Source organism: Tachyglossus aculeatus, chromosome 23 (assembly GCF_015852505.1).
Source record: "Tachyglossus aculeatus isolate mTacAcu1 chromosome 23, mTacAcu1.pri, whole genome shotgun sequence".
Classification (NCBI taxonomy): Eukaryota; Metazoa; Chordata; class Mammalia; order Monotremata; family Tachyglossidae; genus Tachyglossus; species Tachyglossus aculeatus.
The window spans coordinates 35980738-36008482 of NC_052088.1; the positions used below are offsets into that span (position 1 = coordinate 35980738).

The 27745-nt window shown below is 44.3% G+C and overlaps 1 protein-coding gene across 1 annotated transcript; it reads left to right on the forward strand.

The window, feature by feature from the left end:
- Nucleotides 1-5388: 5388 nt before the first annotated feature.
- Nucleotides 5389-6114, forward strand: HSPB3 (heat shock protein family B (small) member 3). The gene has a single exon (XM_038765892.1). It carries the CDS (start codon nt 5536-5538, stop codon nt 6007-6009), a length of 474 nt encoding a protein of 157 aa, XP_038621820.1. The 5' UTR covers nt 5389-5535; the 3' UTR covers nt 6010-6114.
- Nucleotides 6115-27745: the final 21631 nt, after the last annotated feature.

Genomic DNA, 27745 nt, shown 5'->3' on the forward strand with positions numbered 1-27745 from the left:
AATGAGTGAAAGGAGGGCTTAGTCAGGGATGGCCTCTTGGAAGAGATGTGCCTTCAATAGTGTGGGAGAATAATTATCTGTCAGATATGAGGAGAGAGGGCATTCCAGGCCAGAGACAGGATGAGGGTGAGAGGTCAGCAGTGATATAGGTGAAATCGAGTTATATTGAGAAGGCTGGCATTAGAAAAGCAAAGTGTGTGGGCTGAATTATAGTAGGAGAGTAGCAAGGTGAGATAGGAGGGGGCAAGGGGATTGACTGCTTTCAAGCCAATGTTGAGGAGTTTCTGTTTAAAGCAGAGGTAGATGGGCAACTCCTGGAGGTTCTTGAGGAGTGGGGAAATATGATCTGAACATTTTTGTAAAAAAGAAACCCAGTCAGCAGAGTGAAGAATGGACTGGAGTGGGGAGAGACAGGAGGCTGGGAGGTCCGCAACGAAGAAGCTGATACAGTAATCAAGGAGGGATAGGATAAGTGATTGTCTTAACATGATAGCGGTTTGGATGGAGAGTAAAGGACAGATTTTAGCCCTTGTGAAGCACATTGTGAAGGTGGAATCAACAGGATTTAGTGATGGATTGAATATTGGAGAAGCAGCATGGCTCAGTGGAAAAGAGCATGGGCTTTGGAGTCAGAGGTCATGGGTTCATATCCCTAGTCCGCCAATTGTCAGCTGTGTGACTTTGAGCAAGTCACTTAACTTCTCGGTGCCTCAGTTCCTTCATCTGTAAAATGGAGATGAAGACTGTGAGCCCCTTGTGGGACAACCTGATTAGCTTGTATCCTCCCCAGTGCTTAGAACAGTGCTTTGCACATAGTAAGTGCTTAATAAATGCCATTATTATTATTATTATATGTGGGTGGAATGAGAGGGAGGAGTTGAGGATAACACCGAAGTTACAGGCTTCGCAGTACAGTACCTGGCTCATAGTAAGTGCTTAACAAATACCATTTTTTGAAAAAAGGACACGAGGAGCCAGCTGTCTTTGAGGTGGTCTGGAAAAGAGTCCGGGAGGAGATAATTAGATCAAGCTATCCTCGGGTGATCCTGGGTTCTTTGAGCCCTTCTGACTCCCAGTTGGGGGGGGGGGGGGGGGGGGGGGGGGAGAGAGAGAGAGAGAGAGAGAGAGAGAGAGAAAGAGAGAAACAGTGTGTGTGTGGAGAGAGGAGAAGCAAAACCAGGAAAATCAGGAAACAGGATTGTCTTTCATTCTGCCCACTTCAAAAAGGTGACCCTGGTCTTCTAGAGCAAGGGGAGGTGCCTAAAATTCACCAAGTGGCTAAACAGGCATCACCCAGAAAGAAAACATACTCCCCAACCAGAGCTTTTTTTAAAAAAAACAATGGTACTTGTTTAGCACTCCTCATGTGCCAGACACTCTTCTAAGCACTGGGGTAGATACAAGATAATCAGGTTGGACACGATCCTTGCCCCATGTGGAGTTCACAGCCCAAGTCAGAGGAAGGAGGATTTAATCTCCATTTGACAAATGAGGTAACTGAGACACAGAGAGGTGAAGGTACTTGCCCAAAGTCACACGGCAAACAAGAGGTGGAGCCGGGATTAGAACCCTATCAGTCAATCAGTGATATTTACTGAGCACTTACTGCATGCAGAGTACTGTACTAAGCACTTGGAAGAGTACAGTACAATAATATATCAAATACTTCCCTTGCCCACAACAAGCATAACAGTTTAGAGGTCCAGATGGACACATATCATTACTTTTTCCAACCTCAGGGGGCCAGATGTCATTGGACAATCCCAGAACTGCTCTGCCCAACCTGGATTCATGTTAATGCCTTTCCTCTGTTTTCCCAAGATCTTTCCCACCACTCAACCCCCTGGTCTTGTAAGCCCCATTTGGGCACAGCCTTTGGTGAAAAATATCCTCAAGCAGAAAGACAATCTTCCTCTCAAAGGGGGTCACTTTTTTAAAACCAGACAGTTTCTTGTGGGCAGGAATCATGTTTACAACTCCATTTCTAGACTGTGAGCCCACTGTTGGGTAGGGACTTTCTCTATATGTTGCCAGCTTGTACTTCCCAAGTGCTTAGTACAGTGCTCTGCACACAGTAAGCGCTCAATAAATGCGATTGATTGATTGATTGATTGATTGTACTCTCCAAGTGCTCAACACAGTGATCTGCACACAGTAGACCTGGAATGTGTCTGTTTATTGTTATACTGTACTCTCCCAAGTTCTTAGTACAGTTCTCTGCACACAGTCAGTGTTCAATAAGTGCTTAGTACAGTTATTTGCACACAGTAAGCACTCAATAGATATGATTGAAAGGATAAATACGATTGACTGACTTAGAGTCTACTTCATTGGTATTTATTAAGTGCTTACTGTGTGCAAAGAACTGTACTAAGCACTTACTGAGTGCTGACTGTGTGCGGAGCACTGTAATAAGAGTTGGGAGAGTACAGTGTAACAATCTAACAGACACATTTCCTGCCCATAACGAGCTTATAGCCTAGAGGGGGAGACAGAAATTAATAAGAATAAATAAATGACAGATATGGACATAAGTGCTATGGGTCTGGGAGGGGGGATGAATAAAGGGAGCAAGTCAGGGCAATGCAGAAGGGAGTGGGAGAAGAGGAAAGGAGGGCAGAGTCAGGGAAAGCCTGTAGGAGGAGATGGGCCTTCAGTAAGGCTTAGAAGAGGAAGAAGAGTCATTCATTCATTCATTCAATCATATTTATTGAGTGCTTACTGTATGCAGAGCACTGTACTAAGTGTTTGAGAGGTACAAGTCGGGCATTGTTGGAAAGGAGGAGGAAGGGTGGGAAGGAAGAAAGGGATGGAGGGAGGGAGGGAGGAAGGAAGAGAGTTCTGAGTGCTTAGTATAGTACTCTGCACACAGTAAGCGCTTAATAAAAATGACAATGAATGAATGAAGGAAGGGAGGGGGAGGAAGGAAGGAAGGATGGAAGGAAGGAAGGAAGAGAGGAAGGGAGGAAGGGAGGGAGGAAGGAGGAAAGGAAGGAAGGGTGGAAGGAAAGGAGGAAGTAAGGACTGAGGGAAGGAAGGAAGGAGGGAAGGAGAGGAATTTCCGAGTGTGGGGCTGAGTAGAGGATCTGAGTAGCGGCATGGCTCAGTGGAAAGAGCCCCGGCTTTGGAGTCAGAGGTCTTGGGTTCAAATCCCGACCTCACCAATTGTCAGCTGTGTGACTTTGGGCAAGTCACTTCACTTCCCTGGGCCTAAGTTACCTCATCTGTAAAATCGGAATTAAGACTGTGAGCCCCCCCGGGACAACCTGATCACCTTGTAACCTCCACAGCACTTAGAACAGTGCTCTTCACATAGTAAGCACTTAATAAATGCTATTATTATTATTATTATCATTATTATTATTATTATGTGTGTAATCCCACAGTGGCCCACTAGAGACCAGTCGTGTCCTGGGCAGAGCATAGCAGAGCAGAGCAGAGCAGGTTTGCAGGATTTCCCAGGCCGGGAATGGCTCCTCCTTGTCACAACCACATTGCTCAGCTGATTTTAAAACGGCTTCTCCGTGTTTTTCCAAAGCGGTGACAATTTTTGAGATCTCATCTCTCTCCTGGCTCTTATCTCGGCGCTTGCCATATGGCAAATGCTTAATAAAGATCCATCAATCAATCGTCTGTCTACCACTGATTGACTGGAGAAGCAGCCTGGTCTAGTGGTTAGAGCACGGGCCTGGGATGGGTTCTAATCCCGGCTCTGCCACTTATCTGCTGTGTGACCTTGGGAGAGTCACTTAACTTCTCTGTGCCTCAGTCACCTCATCTGTAAAATGGGGATTGAGACTGAGCTCCATACGGGACAGGGACTGTGTCCAACTGAGTTTGATTGTGTGCACCCCAGTGCTTAGTACAGTGCTTGGTAACTGTGCTTAGTAACTGTTTAACAAATACCATAATTAATATGATTATTACAAATAGAATTACAAAAAGGCACACACAGTTGCTCCCTCACCACACACACAAACACAGACACACACACACACACACACACAAATAGCACAGAGAGAAAGATGCATATAATAATGATGGTATTCGTTAAGCACTTATTATGTGTCAAGCACTGTTCTAAACACCGGGGTAAATACAATCTAATCAGGTTGGTCACAATCCCTGTCCCACCTGGGGCTCACGGTCTTAATTCCCACTTTACAGATGATGTGACTGAGGCACAGAGAAGTGAAGTGGTTTGCCCAAGGTCACACAGCAGACAAGTGGCAGAGTCGGAATTAGAACTCAGGTCCTTCCAACTCCCAGGCCCATGTTCTATTCACTAGGCCACACTGCGTCTTGTATGTATATATATAAAAGGGAAAGAAAGGGAGGCATAGAGAAGTACCAACCCCTGCCCCCCACAGCCCCCAAAACACACACCCAGCCACAAATTCATTCATTCTCATTCATTCATTCATTCAATCAATCATATTCATTGAGCGTTTACTGTGTGCAGAGCACTGTACTAAGTGCTTGGGAAGTTCAATTCGGCAACAGATAGAGACAATCCCTGCCCACAATGGGCTCACAGCCTAATGGAAGCACAGAAAAGGAAACAAAATCAGAATGAGTTACGCACACATATTAGACATACACAAAGACATGAAGGGACAGGTACATTGATACAGAGAAGGGTAGAAGGCAAGTGTCGACTCTTTGACTTTGGGTAAGTCACTTCATTTCTCTGTGCCTCAGTTCCCTCATCTGTAAAATGGGGATTAAGACTGTGTGCACCATGTGGGACATGGACTGTGTCCTACTTGATTAGCTTGTATCTACCCCAGTGCTTAATCTAATCTACTTAATCTTCGTTAAAAAAAAAGAACCCCAAAAAGCAGAGTATGTGTTCCAGCAAAGCTTCCCTAATTCCCCTAAAAACGTATCCCCTAGCCAAAACGAGTAGGGCAAAAAACACTTTCCAGCAGAAGTGAGTGTGTTTCTGCAGAGGAAGCTTGAACTACGAGCCCGTTGTTGGGTAGGGACTGTCTCTATCTGTTGCTGAATTGTACTTTCCAAGAGCTTAATACAGTGCTCTGCACATGGTAAGCACTCAGTAAATACGATTGAATGAATAAATGAATAACTAGCAGTCCCCTCCACAAAGAACAAACTGAATAAAGATCCCCAGTTCTATTCCTCCCCCCCGCCCCCCCCGCCCCCAGCACAAACCCTCTGCATCTTTACGGAAGCACTTTTGCAATCTTTTTCGAACATTTATATATAAAGACGAATGGAAATCTCCGAGGAACAACCGGGATGGTAATAGTATCTGTCAAGTGCGCCAGGCCCTATGCAGAAAGCCTGTCAGGGCGACTCAGAAACACGCCCTATAAATAGCCATTTATTGTCAGCGCGTAGAAAGAGTCGGAGAGTGATTCGCACTATGAATCCAACCCAGTTAAGCAGCGAAGCCGAGGCCGGGGCTATAACTGAAAGTCGACCTCAACTGACAAAGCAGTCGCTGTGGACAGCTGTGGGGCAAGTTCTTTTCTAGAAACCGACTTCCCACAAGCCTTCTGCAGGGGGGAAATGGCCCGGGTGGTGATTAGGCACCAGATAGAAACCCCGGTCCGTTACCAGGGGCACTTTGCCACCCGGAGCTTGGAAGACTGCAGACTGGATCACGCCTTATATGCTTTGCCCGGCCCAGAGATCGTCGACCTGGGCCCAGGTAGGCCTGTAGGAGAGGCCCAAGATGAAGAGAGGAGGCCGGAACGGAGCAGACCCCGTTTTCAGGTCTTAGTGGACGTGGTCCAGTTCTTCCCCGAAGATGTTCTCATCCAGACTTTCGAAGGCTGGCTTCTAGTCCGAGCTCAGCACGGGCCCAGGATGGACGAACACGGTTTCATCTCGAGGAGCTTCACCAGACAGTATAAACTCCCGGATGGAGTCGAGACGAAGGATCTCTCCGCTCTCTTCTGCCATGACGGGGTTCTGGTCGTAGAGGTGAAAGGACCAGAGGGACCTGTTGACACGTCCACGGAGGCGGCTATCACGAGATGATGGTCCGTCTCTCTACGCCGCTCGGACTATGAGATGAAATGTCAGCTCGCCCCTTGCAGCGTCAGCTATCACCACAGATTAAAGAAATCCTGGATTACCTCTCTTGATAGTTTTCTCGGTCTCTTGCCTTTAGTACAAAATAGATGGTTGTTTGGCTAGATGCTGGCATAATGATTGTAGGATCGAAAGGAGTTTTCTGTTTCTGCTTAAGTATAAAACCGGGGTAACGATTATTTAATTTGAGCATGGGAAGAACGCTTCATATAAAAAATCCTAAGTACGTCGATGGGATATTTTCCGAGAACGTTCTGCATCCCTGAGATGTCACTGTGAGTAATTTAAACTGCCAGCCCTATGTGGGACGGGGACTGTGTCCGACCTAATTAGCTTGTGTCTACCCCAGCACTTAGAACAGTGCTTGATAGTAAGCATTTAAAAAGTAGCATAAAAAATAGTATGCTTTTCCAGTGATTTGGAATGATTTTATTTCCAATGATACAAATGGAAATTAAATTCTTCATAATGGTAGTTGATTAGTCAGCGCTTAGAACAGTGCTTTGCACATAGTAAGCGCTTAATAAATGCCATTATTATTATTATTGCTAGTCTGGAATTTCAGTTTAATTAATAGCGGTACTTGTTTAGCGCTTCCTATGTGTCAAGCACTACTAAATGCTGGGGTAGGTAAGAGATGATCTGGCTGGACGCAGTCCCTGCCCCACGAAAGGAATAGATGTCAGTTCTTGGTTCGTGATAGATGTCTTTTTTTGAACCCTATATAAATGTTAAACCATTTTCAAAATAGGGAGAATACATGTTAGAAACAGATCCAGCAGAAAATATTATTTCTTGTAAGGAAAGCCACGTAAACCATGCTTTTCCAACCTTGTGGCCTACGCACATGAATAATTCACAGGCATTCAAACCAATCTGTAGATTCCAACCCCAGATTCATTTTTCAAATCCCAAAAATGGGTCTGAACCTCCACTTTGCAGCTAAAGTTGAAAACAAATAAGCACAGAGAACACAGCAGGTTTTTCAGGACCTGAAATAACAACTGACATATCTTTATCTCTCTTTAACTAACAAAGCAGCCAACCCAGAATGGAAATTCACCTAGAGACATAAACGTCTCTCAGTTTTCCGAGATCAGCTGCTGTTTATTTCGGGGAGCAAATGGGGCAAGAAATCAGTGAAAATTAAACTTATAACTATTGCCCTCAAGAGCTGGTTTCGAAGATTCAAGAGACTTTTCTGTGTTCAACCCTAAATGTGCTAAGTATTTCTAAAGAGGAGCGTGGATGAGAAAAATGGTTACCATCTTTCGTGGGTACAGTAATGCAGAGAAGCCTGACTGCCGCTCTATGAATAGATGAGGAATGCAGAGCGGTGAGAGCCAAGCTAAATACAGACTCCTTGAGTATCAATATAGTGCTTGGGCAAATATAGTGTTTTAATTTGAAAATGAAACCAACCTAAAATAACGTTGTGAGGTGGTCGACTAAGGGGGAAAATCGAATGAAGCGAAACGTTCAAAGCTCTTTCGAGACACAGAGTCAATAATATGCACCCAAGCCTGGGAAGCAGCATGGCCTGATGGCCAGAGCCCGGTCCTGGGAGTCAGAAGGATCTGGGTTCTAATCCTGACTCCTCTGCTTGTCTGCCGGGTGGGCTTGGGCAAATCACTTCACTTCTCTGGGCCTCAGTTATGTCATTTGCAAAATGGGGATTATGACTGTGAGCCCCATGCGGGACAGGGACTGTGTCCAACCAGATTTGCTTGTATCCACCCTGGCGCTTAGAACAGTGTCTGGCATACAGAGAGCGCTTAACAAATACCTTAAAGAAATAAAGTGGTGGAGCAGGGATTAGAACCCAGGTACTATGATTCCTAGGCCTGTGCTGTTTCCACTAGGCCATCAATCAATCAATCAGTCAGTCAGTGGTATTATTTTGATCAAGAGATGGTTCTGCGTATTTATGTGGGTCAGGGCCTTCTCTTCAGAAAGGGGGTAGCTGAAGACTGTGAGCCCGTTGTTGGGTAGGGACCGTCTCTATATGGTGCCAACTTGTACTTCCCAAGCACTTAGTACGGTGCTCTGCACACAGTAAGCGCTCAATAAATACGATTGAATGAATGAATGAATGAAGGCCAATGAAGGACTACTGACTCTTTCAGCCAGTCAGTGTAATAATTAATGATATTCATTCAGCACTTACTAGGTACAGAGCATTGTACTAAGCACTTGGGAGAGTACAAAACAACAGAGTTGGTAGACACATTCCCTGCCCACAATGAGCTTAAATCTAGAGGGGTACACAGACATTAAAATAAATTACAGACACGGAAGTGGCAGGCTATAAGGATATATAAACATCACAAAAATAATAATTGTGGAAATCTCTTAAGCTCTTACTATATGCCAAGCAGTATACTAAGGGCTGAGGTAGATCCAAGATTATCAGGTCCTCCCTGGGGTTCGCACTCTAAGTAGGAAGGAGAACAGGTACTGAATCCCCATTTTGCAGATGAGAGAACTGAGGACCAGGGAAATGACTTGCCCAGGATCACACAGCAAGTAATTGGCAGAGCTGAAATCCAAACCCAGGTCCGCTGACTCGCCGACCCGAGAAAGTGGGGCGACTATGTAATGGTTCGGGGGTAAAGAGCCAAGTCCCAAGTCACCCAAGGGCTAGCTCTGTGCCCCTCTCTACCCACTCCGCCCAACATCAGCTTTCTTTACCAAACAGACAGATGAATAGTGGCTAGAAAAGACACCAAATCCATGGCAGTGACTCTCTCTTTCTCCCTGAACAGGAGCCAATTGAACTGTCAGAAAGAATGTGTGGCTTAGTGGATAGAGCCCAGGCCTGGGAGTCAGAAAGACCCAGGTTCTAATCCTGTCTCCACCACATAATAATAATAATAATAACAATGGTATTTTTAAGCACTTACTATGTGCAAAGCACTGTTCTAAGTTCTGGGGGGATACAAGGTGATCAGGTTGTCCCGCGTGGGGCTCACAATCTTAATCCCCATTTTACAGATGAGGTAGCTAAGGCTCAGAGAAGTTGAGTGACTTGCCCAAGTCACACAGCCGATAAGTGGTGGAGCTGGGATTAGAACCCATGACCTCTGACTCCTAAGCCTGTGCTCTTTCCACTGAGCCACGCTGCTTCTGTCTGCCATGTGACCTTGGGAAAGAGTCTTCACTTCTCTGGGCCTCAGTTACCTCATCTGTAATAAATAAAAATAATAATGTTACTTGTTAAGCGCTTATGTGTCAAGCACTTTTCTAATCACTAGGGTAAATGCAAGTTAAGCAGGTTGGACAGAGTCCTTGTCCTACGCGGGGCTCACAGTATTCATCCCCATTTTACAGATGAGGTAACTGAAGCCTAGAGAAATGAAGTGACACCCAAGGTCACACAGCAGACAAGGGGCAGAACCAGAATTAGAACCCACATCCTTTGACTCCCAAGCCCAGATTCTATCCATTATGCCATAAAACGTTCCCTAATGATGAAATTTTCTGAGTTAGAGCATTGGGAGTAAAACAGAAACACTAGCTGTGGAGCAAGCAGCATGGCCCAGTGGTGACTCTGTTCTTCCTCCTAGAATCCCCCGTTCAAATTCAGCAGAATCAGTCAACGCATACATCAGTCGTATTTACTGATCCCTTACTCTGTGCAGAGAGCTCCGTACTAAATGCTCAGGAAAATGCAATTTGAGTTACTAGGCAGGATCCCTGCCCTCAAGGAGCTTATAGTCTCTTCTGGGCTGAGCACTGTACTGAGCATTTGGGTGAGTACAAATGAGTCAGGAGACATGATCCCTGCCTTCAAGGAATTTACAATCTCTCATGGGCAGAGTGCTGTGCTGAGTATTTGGGAGAGTATAATAGGAAAGTAGGCATGCTCCCTGTCCTCAAGAGCTTGCAGACCTTACAGAAGCAGTGTGTTTTAGTGGATAGAGCACAGGCCTGGGAGTCAAAAGGACATGGGTTCTAATCCTGGCTCTGCCACCCAACTGCTGTGTGACCTTGGGCATGTCACTTCACTTCTCTGTGCCTCAGTTACCTCATCTATAAAACGGAGATTAGAATATGAGCCCCATGTGGGACAGGGACTGTGTCCAAACTGATGAATTTGTATCTACCCCAGTGCTTAGAATAGTGCTTGTCACATAGTAAGCGCTTAACACGTACCATAATTGTCAGTATTATTATTACATTCCAGAGGAGGAGGCAGACACAAATAAATTACACCTCGAGGGAAGCAAAAATTTTATCAACTCCAGTACAGGACGTGGATTTCAAGTGACATCACTAAGAAGTCTTCGGCAATCATGGAATAGCTTTTGAAATAGAGAAGCCTGTCACATATAATGGTGATAAAAGATGGACTTGAACAAATCTCTTAAATTTAGTTTGAGGGACAGTGGGTAGCAATATATGATCTCAGTGTGGTTACTGGAACCTTAAAATAATCTCTGACGCTCTGTGGTCCCTTAAACTGGCTAAAGTGTGGAGTGATGGACCTCCTGTTCTGACTGAATTCCATTTTAGAAAGTCATAACCCTTCCTCTCCCCACCGCGATTTTCTGTCTCCTTCCCTTCCTACCCTACCGGAGTGGGGCTGGTGTTGGAGTCCTCGTAGAAGAAACTGCCAGACAAACACAAGTCTGTAGAAAAGGTCCGTTTTTTAGAAGTCTTGAGATTCCCTGGGTTTTTCTTTCATCCACCACAAGACTGGCAAAATCATTCTCTACATCAGCCTTCCACATCTAAATGTGGTTTTGATTCTCAAGGCTATCGAGAGATGAGTATGGAGATAATCCTTTTCCCACAAGCCTCTTGGCCGAGAATCTTCGAACAGCTGTGCTGTGGGGAGGAGACATAGCTTCTGTATCCCTCCGTCTGCACTAAAATAATCCGTGAGCATCCATGACTGTGATCCTTAATTATTGTTTTATCACTGGCTTTTTAAAATCCCGATCTAGACCTCTACAAGCTAGAGAGGAAGTCCTGGAGTGTCAATGCAAAGAAGCCATTCACAGGCCGTTGATTTTATGCCAACAAAATGCCAGGACCCTTTTCGTCCTAGAAATGTCTGTAAATGCCATCCTTTACTCACTGAAGAATGGTTATGAATGTCGGCCAAGGTAACTTGAATTTGATACCCATTATGACTAAGCGAATGACCTAAGAGAATGAATTTATGGAGGGTTTTTGGATCCAACAATTGGCTGCCCGGTGTAGGAAAGTTTAAATATTTTTAAATGATTTCTTTCCTCCTCTCCCTTTACCTTCTTTCCCTCTTCTCTTTCCATCTCAACCTCCTCCCTCCCTTCCCCTTTCTTCAACTCTGCTCCCCATCTCCCCCTCTTCCACTCTGAGGTGCCCTCACCCAATTCTGGCCTCCGTGTAACTAGAGCCAAGATCATGGCTTTAGTCATGACAGAAACGACAGGAAACTGGAACATCGAGAAAACAAAGCCAAGCTTTCATGAAAGAGTCCTTTGCCAGCCCCAAATTCCACGTTGGCAAAAGTGACCCTGTCCATTAGGAGTTCTAAACTACAGTTAGAGTTATTACTCTAAATGGGGAAAGTAAGGAGTTCTGGATTTTTGGAAAGGGCAGAGGTTTGGGAATCCAATTCTGGCTCTACCGCTTGCCTGCTGTAATTTAATTCTGCAACTGATTTATTTCTATTAATGTCTGTCTCCCGCTCTAGACTGTAAGCTCATTATGGGTGGGGACTGTGTCTGTTATATTGTTATACTGTACTCTCCCAAGCGTTTAGTATTCATTCATTCATTCAAGCGTATTTATTGAGTGTTTACTGTGTGCACAGCACTGTACTAAGTGCTTGGAAAGTACAATTCAGCAACAGAGACAATCCCTACCCAACAACGGGCTCATAATCTAGAAGGGGGGAGACAGACAGCAAAACAAGTAAACAGGCACCAATAGCATCGATATAAATAAATAGAATTATAGATATATACACATCATTAATAAAATAAATAGAACAATAAATATGTACATACATACACAAGTGCTGTGGGCGGGGATGGGGGTAGAGCAGAGGGAGGGAGTTGGGGCGATGGAGAGAGGAGGAGCAGAGGAAAAGGGGGGCTTAATCATCTGGGAAGGTACTCTGCACACAGTAAGCACTCAATAAATACAGTTGACTGGTAGACTGCTGTATGACTATGGGCAAGTCACTTTAACTTCTCCGTGCCTCAGTTTCCTCTGTAAATTGGGGACTAAATACTGCTCTCCCCCAACTCCTCCAGTAGACTGAGTCCCCTGTGACACAAGGACTGTGTCCAGACTGATAACATTGTATTTACTTGACAATGACTTTTATTTACTGGAGTGGAGTCCCCAGCCCCTTCAGAGAAGCAGCATGGGCCAGTGGAAAGAGCACAGGCTTTGGAGTCAGAAGTCATGGGCTCAAATCCCAGCTCTGCCAATTGTCAGCTGTGTGTCTTTGGGCAAGTCACTTAACTTCTCTGTGCCTCAGTTACCTCATCTGTAAAATGGGTATTAATTAAGACTGTGAGCCCCCAGTGGGACAACCTGATCACTTTGTAACCTCCCCAGCACTTAGAACAGTGCTTTGTACATAGTAAGTGAATAATAAATGCCATCATTATTGTTATTTACTCATGTTGTGCTTGACATAAAATAATTATCATATTTGTTTTGCACTTACTATGTACCAAGGACTTGGGTTGATATAATACATTCAGGTCAGATGTAATCTCTGTTCCCTTGTGACGTTCACAGCTAAAGCAGGGAGAATGGAAACAGAAACTGAGGCACAATGAAGCGAGCCCTATGTGGGACAGGGCCTGTGCCCAATCTGATTATCTTGCATCTACCCTAGCGCTTAGTGCAGTGCCTGCCACATAGTAAGACCTTATCAAGTACCTATGTAAAAAAATAGACTTGACCAAGATCACACAGCAGTCAAGTGGCAGAAGCGGAATTATTCATTCTATGGTATTTATTAAGTGCTTACTGTGTGCAGAGCACTGTACTAAGCTCTTGGGAAAGTACAATGAAATAATAAAGAGTGACAACCCCTGCCCACAATAATAATGATGGTATTTGTTAAGCGCTTACTATGTGCCAAGCACACACTGAGCTCACAGTCTAGAGCATTCAACTTTTAGCTCATTTTGGGCAGGGAACGGTCCTAATTCTGTTGCACTTTAGTCTCCCAAGCACTTAGTACAGTGTTCTGCACATAATGAGTATTCAATAAATACCAATGATTGATTGATAGGACCTAGGTTTTTTGACTCCCAGTTTCTTTTCACTTGGCCACCCTGCTGCTCATAGTAAACTCTTGACAAATACCATAATTATAATTGTTATTATTATCTTATCAGCTCTGCCACTGGCAAATATTTGAACACCTCAGCGCTTATAACAGTGCTTTGCAAGTAGTAAGCACTTAAGAAATACCATTATTATTATTATATTACCTGATTTTCCATTTCCAAATGGAAAGAGTGTGCTCCATCTACCTCACTAAAGCGGTGATCTGCACACAGAAAACCCTCAATAAATACCATTGTTTGATTATGGAGAGGTAATGAATAATATTCAGAAAGGCCTTTGACAGCTCTGTAGGAGAGGAACAACCAAAAGTAATGTGCTACTTAACCCGATTTTTGTTGTTCATTATTATTAATAATTTACTTCCTTCTGTGATAGGTATTTTTTTTCATGCAGGTCTTCTCACTCTTTAAGCCCTTTGTCTAGGATTCAGTATTAGTGTGAATCAGTTATTAAATATTAAAGAGGAGCAGATTGTCCTTAAAATGAAACATTCTGGTGATATAAATGTAGTTTTAATATCTTCCATTGGATTCTGCAAAACTTCGTGGTTCTTTTCATAATAATGATAATAATAATAATGATAATAATAATAAAGGTGTTTGTTAAGCACTCACTGTGTGTCAGGCAGATGAACAAGCAAATCCGGTTGGACACAATCCCTGTTCTACATGGGCCTCACAGGATGAGGTAACTGTCCCACTTGGGGATGACAGATGAGATAACTGAGGCTGAGGGAAGTGAAGCGACTCACCCAAATTCACACAGCAGACAAGTGGCAGAGCCAGGATTAGAACCCATGACCTTCTGACTCCCAAGCCCGGGCTCCAGCCACTAACTACACCATCCTATTTCCATATAATAATAATAACACAATCCCTGTCCTATGTGGGGCTCCCAATCTCAAACCCCATTTTACAGAGGAGGTAACTGAGGCACAGAGAAGAGAAGTGATTTGAACAAGGTCACGCAGCAGAGATGTGGTGAAGCCGGGATTCAGTACTAGAAATTAATTAATGTAGATCGTGTAATAGTCCTGGGCACCAAAGACTGAAAAGCAAGTGGGCATTGTACCAGGGAATGATAGTAATATCCATGCCGTGCTTAAGGGTCTGGGTGCTTAAGGGTCTCTAGCTAATGAAAGTAGTAAGTTGATTTATTCTTGGAGTCGAGAAGTAATGTGGAAAAAAAATCCTAATTAGCTGTAGCCTCAGTTAGAGAAACAACAGCTGTTCCATGCTCCCAAGAGAAGAGATCCAGGGACTGAAAGCAATTTAATATCGGGTGCCTATGCAGAGACTTTTCTAGATAGAAAGTTTGGGTCCTCTAAGTAGTCTGAAATGTCAGAGACAAAAAACAGACTGGAATGATGGAAGGGAGAGAAAATCACCCGTTCTGGGCTCTAAACTCATTATGGGCAGGGACCGTTTCTGCCAGTTCTGTTGGACTGCACTCTCCCAAGTGCTTAGTACAGTGTTCTGCACATGTGTGCTCAATAAATGTCATTGATTGATTGACTTATACTGAGCTAACCAGGGATTAAAGCAGCATGGCCTAGTGGAAATGGCCTGGGAGTTAGAGGACCTGGCTTCTAATCTTGATGTGGCTGCTTGCCTGCTGCATGAATTTGGGCAAGTCACTTGAATTTTCTGCAACTCAGTTTCTTCAACTATAAAATGGGGATTCAACACCTGTTCTCCCTCCCCATTATGCTATGAGGGACACCTAATTAATAATGATGGCATTTGTTAAGCACTTACTATGTGCAAAGCACTGTTCTAAGCGCTGGGGGGATACACGTGGGGCTCACAGTCTTAATCCCCATTTTACAGATGAGGTAATTGAGGCTCAGAGAAGTTAAGTGACTTGCTCAAGGTCACACAGCAGACATGTGGGGGACTCAGGATTAGAACCCATGACTGACTCCAAAGCCCATGTTCTTTCCACTGAGCCATGCTACTTCTCTATGGTATTTGTTAAGCATTTACTATGTGCTAAATACTGTTCTAAACGCTGGGGGGGATATATGGTAATCAGGTTGTCCCACTTGGGACTCACAGTCTTAATCCCCATTTTACAGATGAGGTAACTGAGGCCCAGAGAAGTGAAGTGACTTGCCCAAGATCACACAGGAGACATGTCGGGGAGTGAGATTAGAACTCTCGACCTGTGACTCCCAAGCCCGGGCTCTTTCCACTGAGCCACACTGCTTCATCCATTTGCTTGTATCTACCCCAGTAGTGGCATGGCTAGGAGTTAGAAGGATCTGGGTTCTAATCTTGACTCTTGACTCTGCCACGGAAATGCTGGGTAAATCACTTCACTTCTCTGGGTCTCAGTTCTCTCATCTGTAAAATGGGGATTAAGTTTATGAGCCCCATGGGGGACAGGGACCGTGTCCAACCCGATTTGATTGGATCCACCCCAGTGCTTAGAACAGTGCCTGGCACATAGTAAGCACTTAACAAATACCACAATTATTATTATGATTACACTCCTTGGCACACAGTTAGGGCTTAACGAATACCACATTTATCATTATTATTATTTTCTCTCCCTGCTTTACTTTAAAAGCTCACTGGTTATGTCAGTGTCACCCCTGGTAGCTTCCCATCAGTGGTATTTATTGAGCACTTATTGGTGCAGAACACTGAACTAAGCGCTTGAAGCCCCTGAATGATTTGGGGATTGCTCTTCTTGGGCAGCACGCAATAATGATTCAGGAGTGGACCAGCAAACTTCCAGGGTGGCTTCTGGCCACCCTGCAGAAGGTGAGACTGTTTCCTTGAGAGCAAAACTTATTGACAGAGATACATCAGTGGTAATTATCAAATGCTTACTATATGCAGAGCACTGTACTAAGTACTTGGGAGAGTACATGATAATGGAGTTGGCAGACATGTTCCCTGTCCAAGAGGTTACAGTTTAGACTCTCTTGCACACAGAACTGCTAGAGAATTTCTTGCACACAGAATCTCTTGTACACAGGGACACAAGTCAGGAAAAGACTGTCAGTCATAAATTGATCTCTCTGGACAGGTTCATCCATGTGAGTGAAATCTCACTGTCAGTTTGTTTGGAATGCTATCTTAATATAGATAACATATTTAGAGAGATGGAAAATGTGCATATATATAGTGTATATATATATATATGTATATATACATGTATATATATATATATGGCTATAAATAGATGAGAAGCAGTGTGGCCTGGTGAATAAACAATAATAATAATAAGGGTATTTTTTAAGTGCTTACTATGTGCCAAGCACCATTCTAAGCTCTGGGGTAGATACAAGGTAATCAGTTTGTCCCACGTGGGGCTCACAGTCTTCATCCCCATTTTACAGATGAGGGAACTGAGGTACAGAGAAGTTAAGTGGTTTGCCCAAGATCACACAGCAGAAAAGTGGCAGAGCTGGGATTAGAACCCATGTCCTCTGACTCCCAAGCCCATGCTCTTTCCACTAAGCCATGATAAAGCAGGGGCCTGTGAGTCAGAAGGACCTGGGTTCTAATCTCTGCTCTGCCATGTACCTCCTCAGTAACCTAGGACAAGTCACCTAACTTCTCTTTGCCTCAGTTCCCTCATCTGTAAAGTGGGGATTAAGACTGTGAGCCCCACATGGGACAGAGATTGTGTCCAACCCAATTTACTTGTATTTACCCCAGGGCTTAGTTCAGTCCCTGGCACATAGTAAGCACTTTATAAATACCATTATAAAAATTGTGTTTTTCTATTCACACTTTGGGTAGCATTAAAGGTTAATGCACAACCATTTCTTTCTGTAATTAATCTACTGAACTGATTTGTGGACAGTGTGATAGCCAATCAGCTGTGTGTTGTGAGAAGATGGTTCAGAATTCTATACAAATCGGTAATGAAAGCAAACACGGTAACAGAACTGACTGTTATCAATCCATCAGTAGTGTTTATTGAATGCTGACTGTGTGGAGAACAGTGGACTCTGTGTTTGGGTAAGTACAACACAACAAACATGAGACACAATCCCCGCCCACATAGGAAGTTTACAGTCTCGTGCACTATTTTACTCTGTTTATTTTAACTTGTACATATTTACTATTCTATTTATTTTATTTTGTTAATATGTTTTGTTTTGTTGTCTGTCTCCCCCTTCTAGACTGTGAGCCCGTTGTAGGGTAGGGACCGTCTCTATATGTTGTCGACTTGTACTTCCCAAGCGCTTAGTACAGTGCTCTGCAAGCAGTAAGCGTTCGATAAAATCATTCCCACTTCACATGATTGCAGTACTATCGACTTGGAACAGAACGTAATGGTTTTCAGTGCAGGAAAATCAACATCACATAAATATTACTATTTCTGTGTGAAATGAAAATGAACTTGGGGCATTTCCACATCCGTCGGTTAAATTTCACCTTAAAGACCCTGTGATACCCTCTAGTGGGCATTGCTAAACAACATCTAACATCTTTTTATTTACCAGTCGTAGTAGTAACGGCATTTATTGAGCTCTGCACACTGGTGCAGAAAAAAATCTCAAAAATCCTCAAGAATCTCCAGTGGCTACCAATCAATCTGCGCATCAGGCAGAAACTCCTCACCCTGGGCTTCAAGGCTGTCCATCACCTTGCCCCATCCTACCTCACCTCCCTTCTCTCCTTCTACAGCCCACCCCGTACCCTCTGCTCCTCTGCCGCTAATCTCCTCCCTGTACCTCGTTCTCGCCTGTCCCACCATCGACCCCTGGCCCACGTCATCCCCCGGGCCCGGAATGCCATCCCTCTGCCCATCCGCCAAGCTAGCTCTCTTCCTCCCTTCAAGGCCCTACTGAGAGCTCACCTACTCCAGGAGGCCTTCCCAGACTGAGCCCCTTCCTTCCTCTCCCCCTCGTCCCCCTCTCCATCCCCCCGTCTTACCTCCTTCCCTTCCCCACAGCACCTGTATATATGTATATATGGTTGTACATATTTATTACTCTATTTATTTATTTATTTATTTTACTTGTACATTTCTATCCTACTTATTTTATTTTGTTGGTATGTTTGGTTCTGTTCTCTGTCTCCCCCTTTTAGACTGTGAGCCCACTGTTGGGTAGGGACTGTCTCTATGTGATGCCAATTTGTACTTCCCAAGCGCTTAGTACAGTGCTCTGCACATAGTAAGCGCTCAATAAATACAATTGATTGATTGATTGATTGATTGATTACTCTATTTATTTATTTATTTATTTATTTTACTTGTACATATCTATTCTATTTATTTTATTTTGTTAGTATGTTTGGTTTTGTTCTCTGTCTCCCCCTTTTAGACTGTGAGCCCACTGTTGGGTAGGGACTGTCTCTATATGTTGCCAACTTGTACTTCCCAAGAGCTTAGTACAGTACTCTGCACACAGTAAGCGCTCAATAAATACTATTGATGATGATGATGACGATAGTAATGGCATTTATTGAGCTCTGCACAGTGGTTGGAACACAAATGTGCCCCTGGGAAGCAGCATGGCCTAGTGTATAAAGCACGGGCCTGAGTTTCTAATCCCAGCAATACCAGTTATCTGCTGTGAGACCTGGGACAGGTCACTCGACTTCTCTGAACCTCAGTTCAGGGGTCTGGAAAACAGGGACTCAATACCTATTCTCCCTTTTACTGAGTCCTCTGAGGGACAGGGGCTGTGTTCAACACAATTAACCTGTATCTACCCCAGGGCTTGGTACACAGTAAGTGCTAAGCAAACACCACCATTATTATTGTTAAAATAATAAATCGGCAAAATGGGGATTACATTTTAGTCCCTCCTATTGAGACAGTGAGCTGCACACAGAACAGCTATTTATTTTATTAATGATGTGCATATAGCTATAATTCTATTTATTCTGATGGTTTTGACACCTGTCTACATGTTTTGTTTTGTTGTCTGCCTCCCCCTTCTAGACTGTGAGTCCATTCTTTGGTAGGGACCATCTCTATACGTTGCCAACTTGTAATAATGATGGTATTTCAGCGCTTACCATGTGCAAAGCACTGTTCTAAGTGCTGGGGGAATTCAAGGTGATCAGGTTGTCACACTTGGGGCTCACAGTCTTAATCCCCATTTTACAGATGAGGGAACTGAGGTACAGAGAAATTAAGTGACTTGCCCAAAGTCACACAGCTGACAATAGGCAGAGCCGGAATTTGAACCCATGACCTCTGACTCCAAAGCCCGTACTCTTTCCACTGACCCACGCTGCTTATCTTGTACTTCCCAAGTGCTTAGTACAGTGCTCTGGACACAGTAAGCGCTCAGTAAATACAATTGAAGGAATGAATGAACAAGGATAGGAACAGGTTGTATCCAACCTGATGATCTGCCTCAGTTCTTGGTACAGTGCTTGCCACAGAGTAAGCATTTAATAAATGCCTTAGTTAATAATTAATTAATTAAAAGGGAAGAAATGAATTGCTGTGGGGCTCCTAAGTTTCCAGTGAGAAGCAGCTTGGCCCAGTGGATAAAGCACGGGCCTGGGGGTCAGAAGGACCAGTGCCTCTGTGCTCTGTGCCTTGGTTTCCTCATCTTATAAAATAGGGATTAAGACTGTGGGCCTCACGTGGGACAGGGACTGTGTCAAGCCTGATTTGGTGGTATCTACCCCAGCACTTAGTACAGTCCCTGGAACATAGTAAATGCTTAGCAAATGGAGTTAAAAAAAACCCAAAACAGTAGAATCGAAACTAGAAGTCGGGTCTCATGATTTCCAAAGCAATGTGTTTCCCTCAGACCCAGCTGCAGAGTTTAAACATGACAATTCAACAAAGTAGTCTGGTGGAGAGGAGGGAGGGAGAGGAGAGAACTTGGCTGATCAAGACTGCAGTTTCCATACTGGATTTTTCAACCAGCCACATATTTAAAAGTGGACATCGCTATAGGTAAACATCACCTCTGCGTTCAAAGAACCACTATATATAAACACTGGAGTATAAAGAGTCATTTTAAATGCTGAGTGTCCTTAGGCTAATAACCGAACTTCTCCATTAGAGAAGCAGTGTGGCCTAGTGAAAAAAGCACAGGCTTGAGAGTCAGAGGACCTGGGTTCTAATCCCAGCTCCAGCACATCAATCAATCAATCAATCAATCGTATTTATTGAGCACTTACTGTGTGCAGAGCACTGTACTAAGCGCTTGAGCAGTACAAGTTGGCAACACACAGAGACAGTCTCTACCCAACAGCGGGCTCACAGTCTAGAAGGCGGAGGTAGAGAACAAAACCAAACATACTAACAAAATAAAATAAATAGAATAGATATGTACAAGTCTGTTGCATGACCCTGGGCAGGTCATTTCACTTCTCAGTTCCTCAGTTCCTTCCTTCCTTCATTCATTCATCCGTATTTATTGAGCGCTTACTGTGTGCAGAGCACTGTACTAAGCGCTTGGGAAGTACAAGCTGGCAACATACAGAGACGGTCCCTACCCAACAATGGGCTCACAGTCTAGAAGGGGACTTCATATGCAAAATAATAATAATAATAGCATTTGTTAAGTGCTTACCATGTGTCAAGCACTGTTCTAAAAGCTGGGGAAGATGCATGCTAAACAGACTGGATACAGTCCCTGTCCCATACGGGGCTCATAGTCTTAATCCCCATTTTACAGATGAGGAAACTGAGGACCAGAGAATTGAAATGACTTGCCCAAGGTCACACAGCGGACAAGGGGCAGAGCCAGGATTAGAATCCAGATCCTTCTAACTCCCAGGCCCATGCGCTATCCACTAGACCATGCTGCTTCTCTTCTCCCTCCAGTTTAGAGAAGCAGCATGGCTCAGTGGAAAGAGCCCGGGCTTTGGAGTCAGAGGTCGTGGGTTCAAATCCTGCTCCACCACTTAGATGTGTGACTTTGGGCAAGTCACTTCACTTCTCTGGGCCTCAGTTACCTCATCTATAGAATGGGGATGAAGACTATGAGTCCCACGTGGGGGCAACCTGATCACCTTGTATCTTCCCCAGTGCTTAGAACAGTGCTTTGCACACAGTAAGCGCTTAATAAATGCCATCATTATTATTATTAGACTGTCAGCTCCAAGTGAGTTGGCTTGAGAGCTGCTGTGTTCTCCCCCTCTAGATTGTAAACTACTTGTGGGCAGGGAATGTGTGTGTTTATTGTTCTCAAGCACTTAGTACAGTGTTCTGCACACAGTAAGCATGTGATCAATACGAATGAATGAATGGATGATCTTGTCTCTACCCCAGGGCTCAGGACTGTGCTTGGCACATAGTAAGCACTTAAGCAAAAACCACAGCCATCATTAATATTATTCTCTGTGCCTCAGTTTCCTAACCTGTAAAATGGGAATAAAATATATTCCTTCCTACTTCTTAGTCTCTTAGCCCATGTGAGGTAGGGCTCTGTCTGGTCTGATTATCTTGAATCTACCACAGTGTTTGGTATATTGTGAGTGCTTAACAAATACCGCAGTTGTTATTATTAGTATTATTACTATCTTGACTGTGTAGCTAAAACAGAAAGACTAGATAATTTATTTAATACATCTTAGATTAGACTAACTTTTGCCCACTTAATTGGTCTTGTATTGCATTGAGATACTGTAGCTATACAATATTCCTCAGGCAAAAAGCAATATTTTATTCATTCAATTGTATTTATTGAGCACTTACTGTGTGCAAAGCACTGTACTAAGTGCTTATTTTACCTGAAATATGTTCAACAACTCCTTAAAAAGAGAAAACAGACAATGAGAACAGAAGTGCAAAAATATCATTCCAGTTACCCAGAGCTTGAGTAGCAGATTTTATTCTAGAGAAGCAGCATTGCCTAGTGGAAAGAGCACGGGCTGGGAGTCAGACGATGTGGATTCTAATCCCGCTCTGTTGCTTGCTTGCTGTGTGACCTTGGGCAAGTCACTTCACTTCTTTGGGCCTCAATTACCTCACCTGCAAAATGGGAATCCAGACTATAAGCCCCAAATAGGACAGGGACTGTGTCCAACCTTATCACCTTGTATCTACCCCTGTGCTTTGAACAGTGCTAGGCACTTAGGTAAGTGCTTCACAATTACCACAGTCATTATTATTACCCAGAAAAGAAGTGGAAATTATCCATTTTCTTTATTAAGTGTCAGAATTCCAGTAAATCAACAGCATTAGGGAGTCCAGCAAATCCACAGCAGAGGCAAGAGGAGGCTCACCGTCCGCCCTCCCGCCGATATAAAAAATCTTCCGAAAAGGCTACAGGAAACTTCAGCTCCAAATAAATTTTCACCAGCTCCCCAACTCTGCTCCAACATTCACCAACTTTCCCTTTCTCCTTCTAATCAATTCCACATTCTCCCTCACCGCCAGGCAAAAAAAAAAAAATCTAAATGTTTGGCAGCCTCAAATATTCACACAGGTCTTCCACAGATAGAGTTTTCCATATAACTCCAATTAAAGGGCAGTTAGAACGGATATTCCAGCTCTTTTGGACTCGTTCTCTGGTTTCTATTTGGCCCAGGGCATGTGCTGATTAATGTGGTCTCAATTCTGCTTCTCCTTCTTGGAGACTTTCACCACCCCTCAACATCCCATCCCTACAAATGGTGAAAAAAATCCCATAGATCCTACAATAAGTAAACTGCAACTTGCACTGAATTTTCAACCTCTTTCTCCCCTTCACACTTCAGGGAAACAGCGTGGCCTAATCGATAGAGCTGAGGACTTGGAATCAGAAGGACCTGGGTTCTAATTTCAGCTCCTCCACCTGTCTTCTGTGTGACCTTGTACAGGTCATTTCACTTCTCTGTGCCTCGGTTACCACATTGATAAAGTGAAAATTAAGATTGCGAGTCCCATATGGGACAGGGATTGGGTCTAACCTGATTAACTTGTATCTATCCCAGTGTTTAGTACAGTGCTTGGTACATAATAACTGAGTAACAAATGCCAATAAAAAATCACTCTGTGTCCAACACTGTAATAAGTACTGGGGTGGATATAAAATAATACAGTCAAACACAATCCCTATCCAACATTGGACTCACAGTCTAAGGAAGAGGGAGAATAGTGGGTATTATGGTATTACCATAACATTAACAGAGAAGCAGTGTGGCTTTAGTGGCTAGAGCCCAGGCCTGGGAGTGAGAAGGACCTGGGTTCTAATCCTGGCTCTGCCACTTGTCCGCTGTGTGACCTTGGGCAAGTCACTTCTATTTATTCTGATGACTTGACACCTGTCCACATGTTTTGTTTTGTTGTCTGTCTCCCCCTTTTAGACTGTGAGCCCGTTGTTGGGTAGGGACCATCTCTATATGTTGCCAAATTGTACTTCCCAAGCGCTTAGTACAGTGCTCTGCACACAGTAAGTGCTCAATAAATACGATTGAATGAATGAATGATTGAATGAAAGAATGAACTTCTCTGGGCCTCAGTTACCTCATCTGTAAAATAGGGATAAAGACTGAGAGCCCCATCTGAGCCAGGGACTGGTCCTACATGATCATCTCGTATCTACCCCAGCACTTATGGTGCCTGACACTTAATAAGTGCTTAACAAAAGCCATAACAAATGAACAAATACCATCAAGGAAAATGAACAAATACCATCAAGAAATAAAAAGTCCTTATACTACAGTTGGGGAAACTGGGGCCCACACAAGGGGGACTTACCCAAGGTCACACAGCAGAGCCGGGATTAGAACACAGGTCCCCTGACTCGCAGGGCTTAACCCTCATGCCTGGGATAACTGTGATGGGTGACTCCATCCAAGTTCTGCTTCTGCAAATGCCACTTTGAACATGGTTCATCTCCTTAATAATAATAATAATAATGATGGCATTTATTAAGCGCTTACTATGTGCAAAGCACTGTTCTAAGCACTGGGGGAGATACGAGGTGATCAGGTTGCCTCACGTGGGGTTCACAATCTTAATCCCCATTTTACAGATGAGGTAACTGAGGCACAGAGAAGTGAAGTGACTTGCCCAAAGTCACACAGCCGATAAATGGTGGAACCGGGATTATAACCCATGACCTCTGACTCCCAAGCCCAGGCTCTTTCCACTGAGCCACACTGCTTCTCTCTTTCATTCAATCATATTTATTGAGTGCTTACCATGTGCAGAGCACTGTACTAAGCATTTGGAAAGTACAATTTGGCAACTGATAGAGACAATCCCTATACCCAATAACAGGCTCAATGTCTCCTGCATCACTTCCACTTAAGGAAAGCTCTCTGATACAGACTCATCTTTATGAGCTTGTCTTTATGGGCAGGTTCCTCTGTTAGAAACATTCAGGAGCAGAAACCAAGAAAAATATCCTTGAAGGGTTTTACCATATGTGAAAGTTAACCTTAAGTCATTTCCATTAAAACACTTTATTAAATTTTAGCTTGCCTAGTGATTTTTAAAATTAATTCGATGAGTTCCAAGCCCTTCATCCCATTTCCTAGCTGCAGCCAGGGCTCTGAGGATGGCAGAGAAGCAGTGTAGCCTAGTGGGTACAGCACAGGCCTGGGTGTCAGAGGACCTAACAGTAATAAGAATTATGGTATCCGTTAAGCGCTTCCTATGTGCCAGGCACTGTACTGAGCACTGAGGTGGACAGGAGCAAATCGGGTTGGATGCAGTCTCTGTCCCACCTGGGGCTCACAGTTTTCATCCCCATTTTACCGGTGAGGGAACTGAAGCCCAGAGAAGTGAAGTGATTTGTCCAAGGTCACACAGCAGACAAGTGGCTGGGTTCTAATCCCGGCTCTACCACTTGTCTTCTGCGTGATCTTGAGCAAGTCACTCCCCTTCTCCGTGCCTCAGTTCCTTCATCTGTAAAATGGGGATGAAGCCTTCAACCCCGTGTGGGACAGGGACTGTGTCCAACCTGGTTGTCATCTATCTACCCCAGCGTTTAGTACCTTTGACACTGCGGATCACCCCCAACTCCTGGAAACCTTCTCCAACCTCGGCTTCGCTGACACCGTCCTCTCCTGGTTCTCCTCCTATCTCTCTCTGGCTGCTCCTTCTCTGTCTCTTTCTCGGGCTCCTCCCCTCCCTCCCATCCCATAACTGTGTGGGAGGGGTCCCTGAAGGTTCAGTTTTGGGTCCCCTTCTATTCTCCATCAACACCCACTCCCTTGGAGACTCATTTATTCACCTGACTTCAGTTCCACCTTCACGACATCACCAAAATCCACTCCTTCCTCTACAGCCCAACTGCTACCACATTAATACAAGCACTTATCCTATCCCACCTTGATTATTGTTTCAGCCTCCTTGATGAACACCCTGCTTCCTGTCTCTCCTTCCACTCCCGTCCATACTTCACCCTGCTGCCCGGATCATTTTTCTAGAGAACCGTTCAGTCCACGTTTCCCCACTCCTCAAGAACCTCCAGTGGTTGCCCATCCACCTCCACATCAAACAGAAACTCTTCACCAATGGCTTTAAAGCAGTCCATCCCCTCGCCCCCTCTTACCTCACCTCGCTACTCTCCTCCTCCAAACAAGCCCACACACTTAGCTATTCTAGGGCCAACCTATTCACTGTACCTCACTCTCGCCGACCTCTCTCCCACCTCCTGCCTCTGGCCTGGACGGTCCTCCCTCTTCCTACCCTACAGACAATGACTCTCCCCTCCTTCAAAGCCTTATTGAAAGAACATCTCCTCCAAGAGGCCTTCCCCAACTAAGCCCTCTTTTCTTTTTCTTCCACTCCCTTCTGTGTTACCCTGACTTCCTCCCTTTATTCATCCCCCCTTCCAGCCCTTCAGCATTTATGTCCATATCCATAATTTATTGATTTATATTAATGTCTGTCTCCCCCCCTCTAGAGTGTGAGCTTGTTTTGGGCAGGGAATCCAGGCTTGGTTCTTTCCACTTGGCCACACTGCTTCTCACTCCATCAAGCTCTACTGCCTCAACGCCCCTCGTTCTGAGTGGTCCACCCCATGTCCAGCTTCACCCCTACTTCACTCAAAATAAAAAGCTGGCACCCCTGAACAGAGCTTGTCTGAAGACTTTTGTTCCTGTGAGTCCCGGTGGCGACAGTTGTGTAATGTCCTTCCCGTTTCCCAGCTAGCCTAGAAAAAAAATCAGAGGAGAAACGAGGAAGCAGCTTGCACTAGCGGATAGAGCATGAGCCTGGGAGTCGGAGGACCTGGGTTCTAATCCTCACTCTGTGACTTGTCTTCTGCATGACCTTTGGCAAGTCACTTCACCCCTCTGTACCCCAATTTCCTCAACTGTAAAATAGGGATTAAATATCAGTTCTCCCTCCACTGAGCCCATGTGGGACAGGGACTGTGTCCAACCTGATTGACTTTTATCTACCCCAGGGTGGATAAAACTATGTGTTCGACACATAGTAAGCACTTAAAAAAGCATTTCAGAGAAGCGGTGTGGCCAAACCAATAGACCATGAGCCTGGGATGCAGAGGATCTGGGTTGTAATCCTGGCTCCTCCACTTGTCGGCCTGTAATCTTGGGCAAGTCACTCCACTTCTCTGGGCCTCTGTGACCTCATCTGTAAAATGGTGTTTAATAATAATAATTGGGGTATTTGTTAAGCACTTACTCTGTGACAAGCACTATTCTAAGCACTGGGATGAATACAAGGTAATCAAGTTGGACACAGTCTCTGTCCCACATGGGGCTCACAGTCTTCATCCCCATTTTCCAAATGAAGTAACTGTGGCCCAGAAAAGTGAAGTGACTTGGCCAGGGTCACATAGCAGACATGTGGCGGAGCCAGGATGAGAACTCCACACCCTCTGACCCCCAAGTCCGTGCTCTGGCTCAATGGAAAGAGCATGGGCTTGGGAGTCAGAGGTCATGAGTTCAAATCCAGGCTCCACCAATTGTCAGCTGTGTGACTTTGGGCAAGTCACTTAACTTCTCTGTGCCTCAGTTCCCTCATCTGTAAAATGGGGATTAAGACTGTGAGACCCATGCGGGACAACATGATCACCTTGTATCCTCTCCAGCACTTAGAACAGTGCTTTGCACATAGTAAGCACTTAACAAATGCTATTATTATTATTATTATTATTATTATTATTATTATTATTATTATTATTATTACTAGGCTACACTGAGACTGTGAGCCCCATGTGGAACATAGATTGGGCCCAAACTGATTAGTTTGCATCTATCCCGGAGCTTAGAACAGTGCCTGGCACATAGTAAGTGCTTAACAAATGCCATTAAAAAAAAATAAGGGAAAGAAAAGAGAAAACAAAGGCTGAAAGGGGCACTTCTGTCAGAGACTGATGCAGTTAGTCTGGTTTGAAGGAAAGAAAGACTAGGTGGGAAGACCCAGCCTTGAGGGAAGCGGGGAGAAATAAATTAGGAGCTCTGGGGAAAGGAAGCATGGAAAAGTTTAGAGTTATTTCAGTTGGTTAGGTAGGCCCAAAATAGCTTCCTGAAAA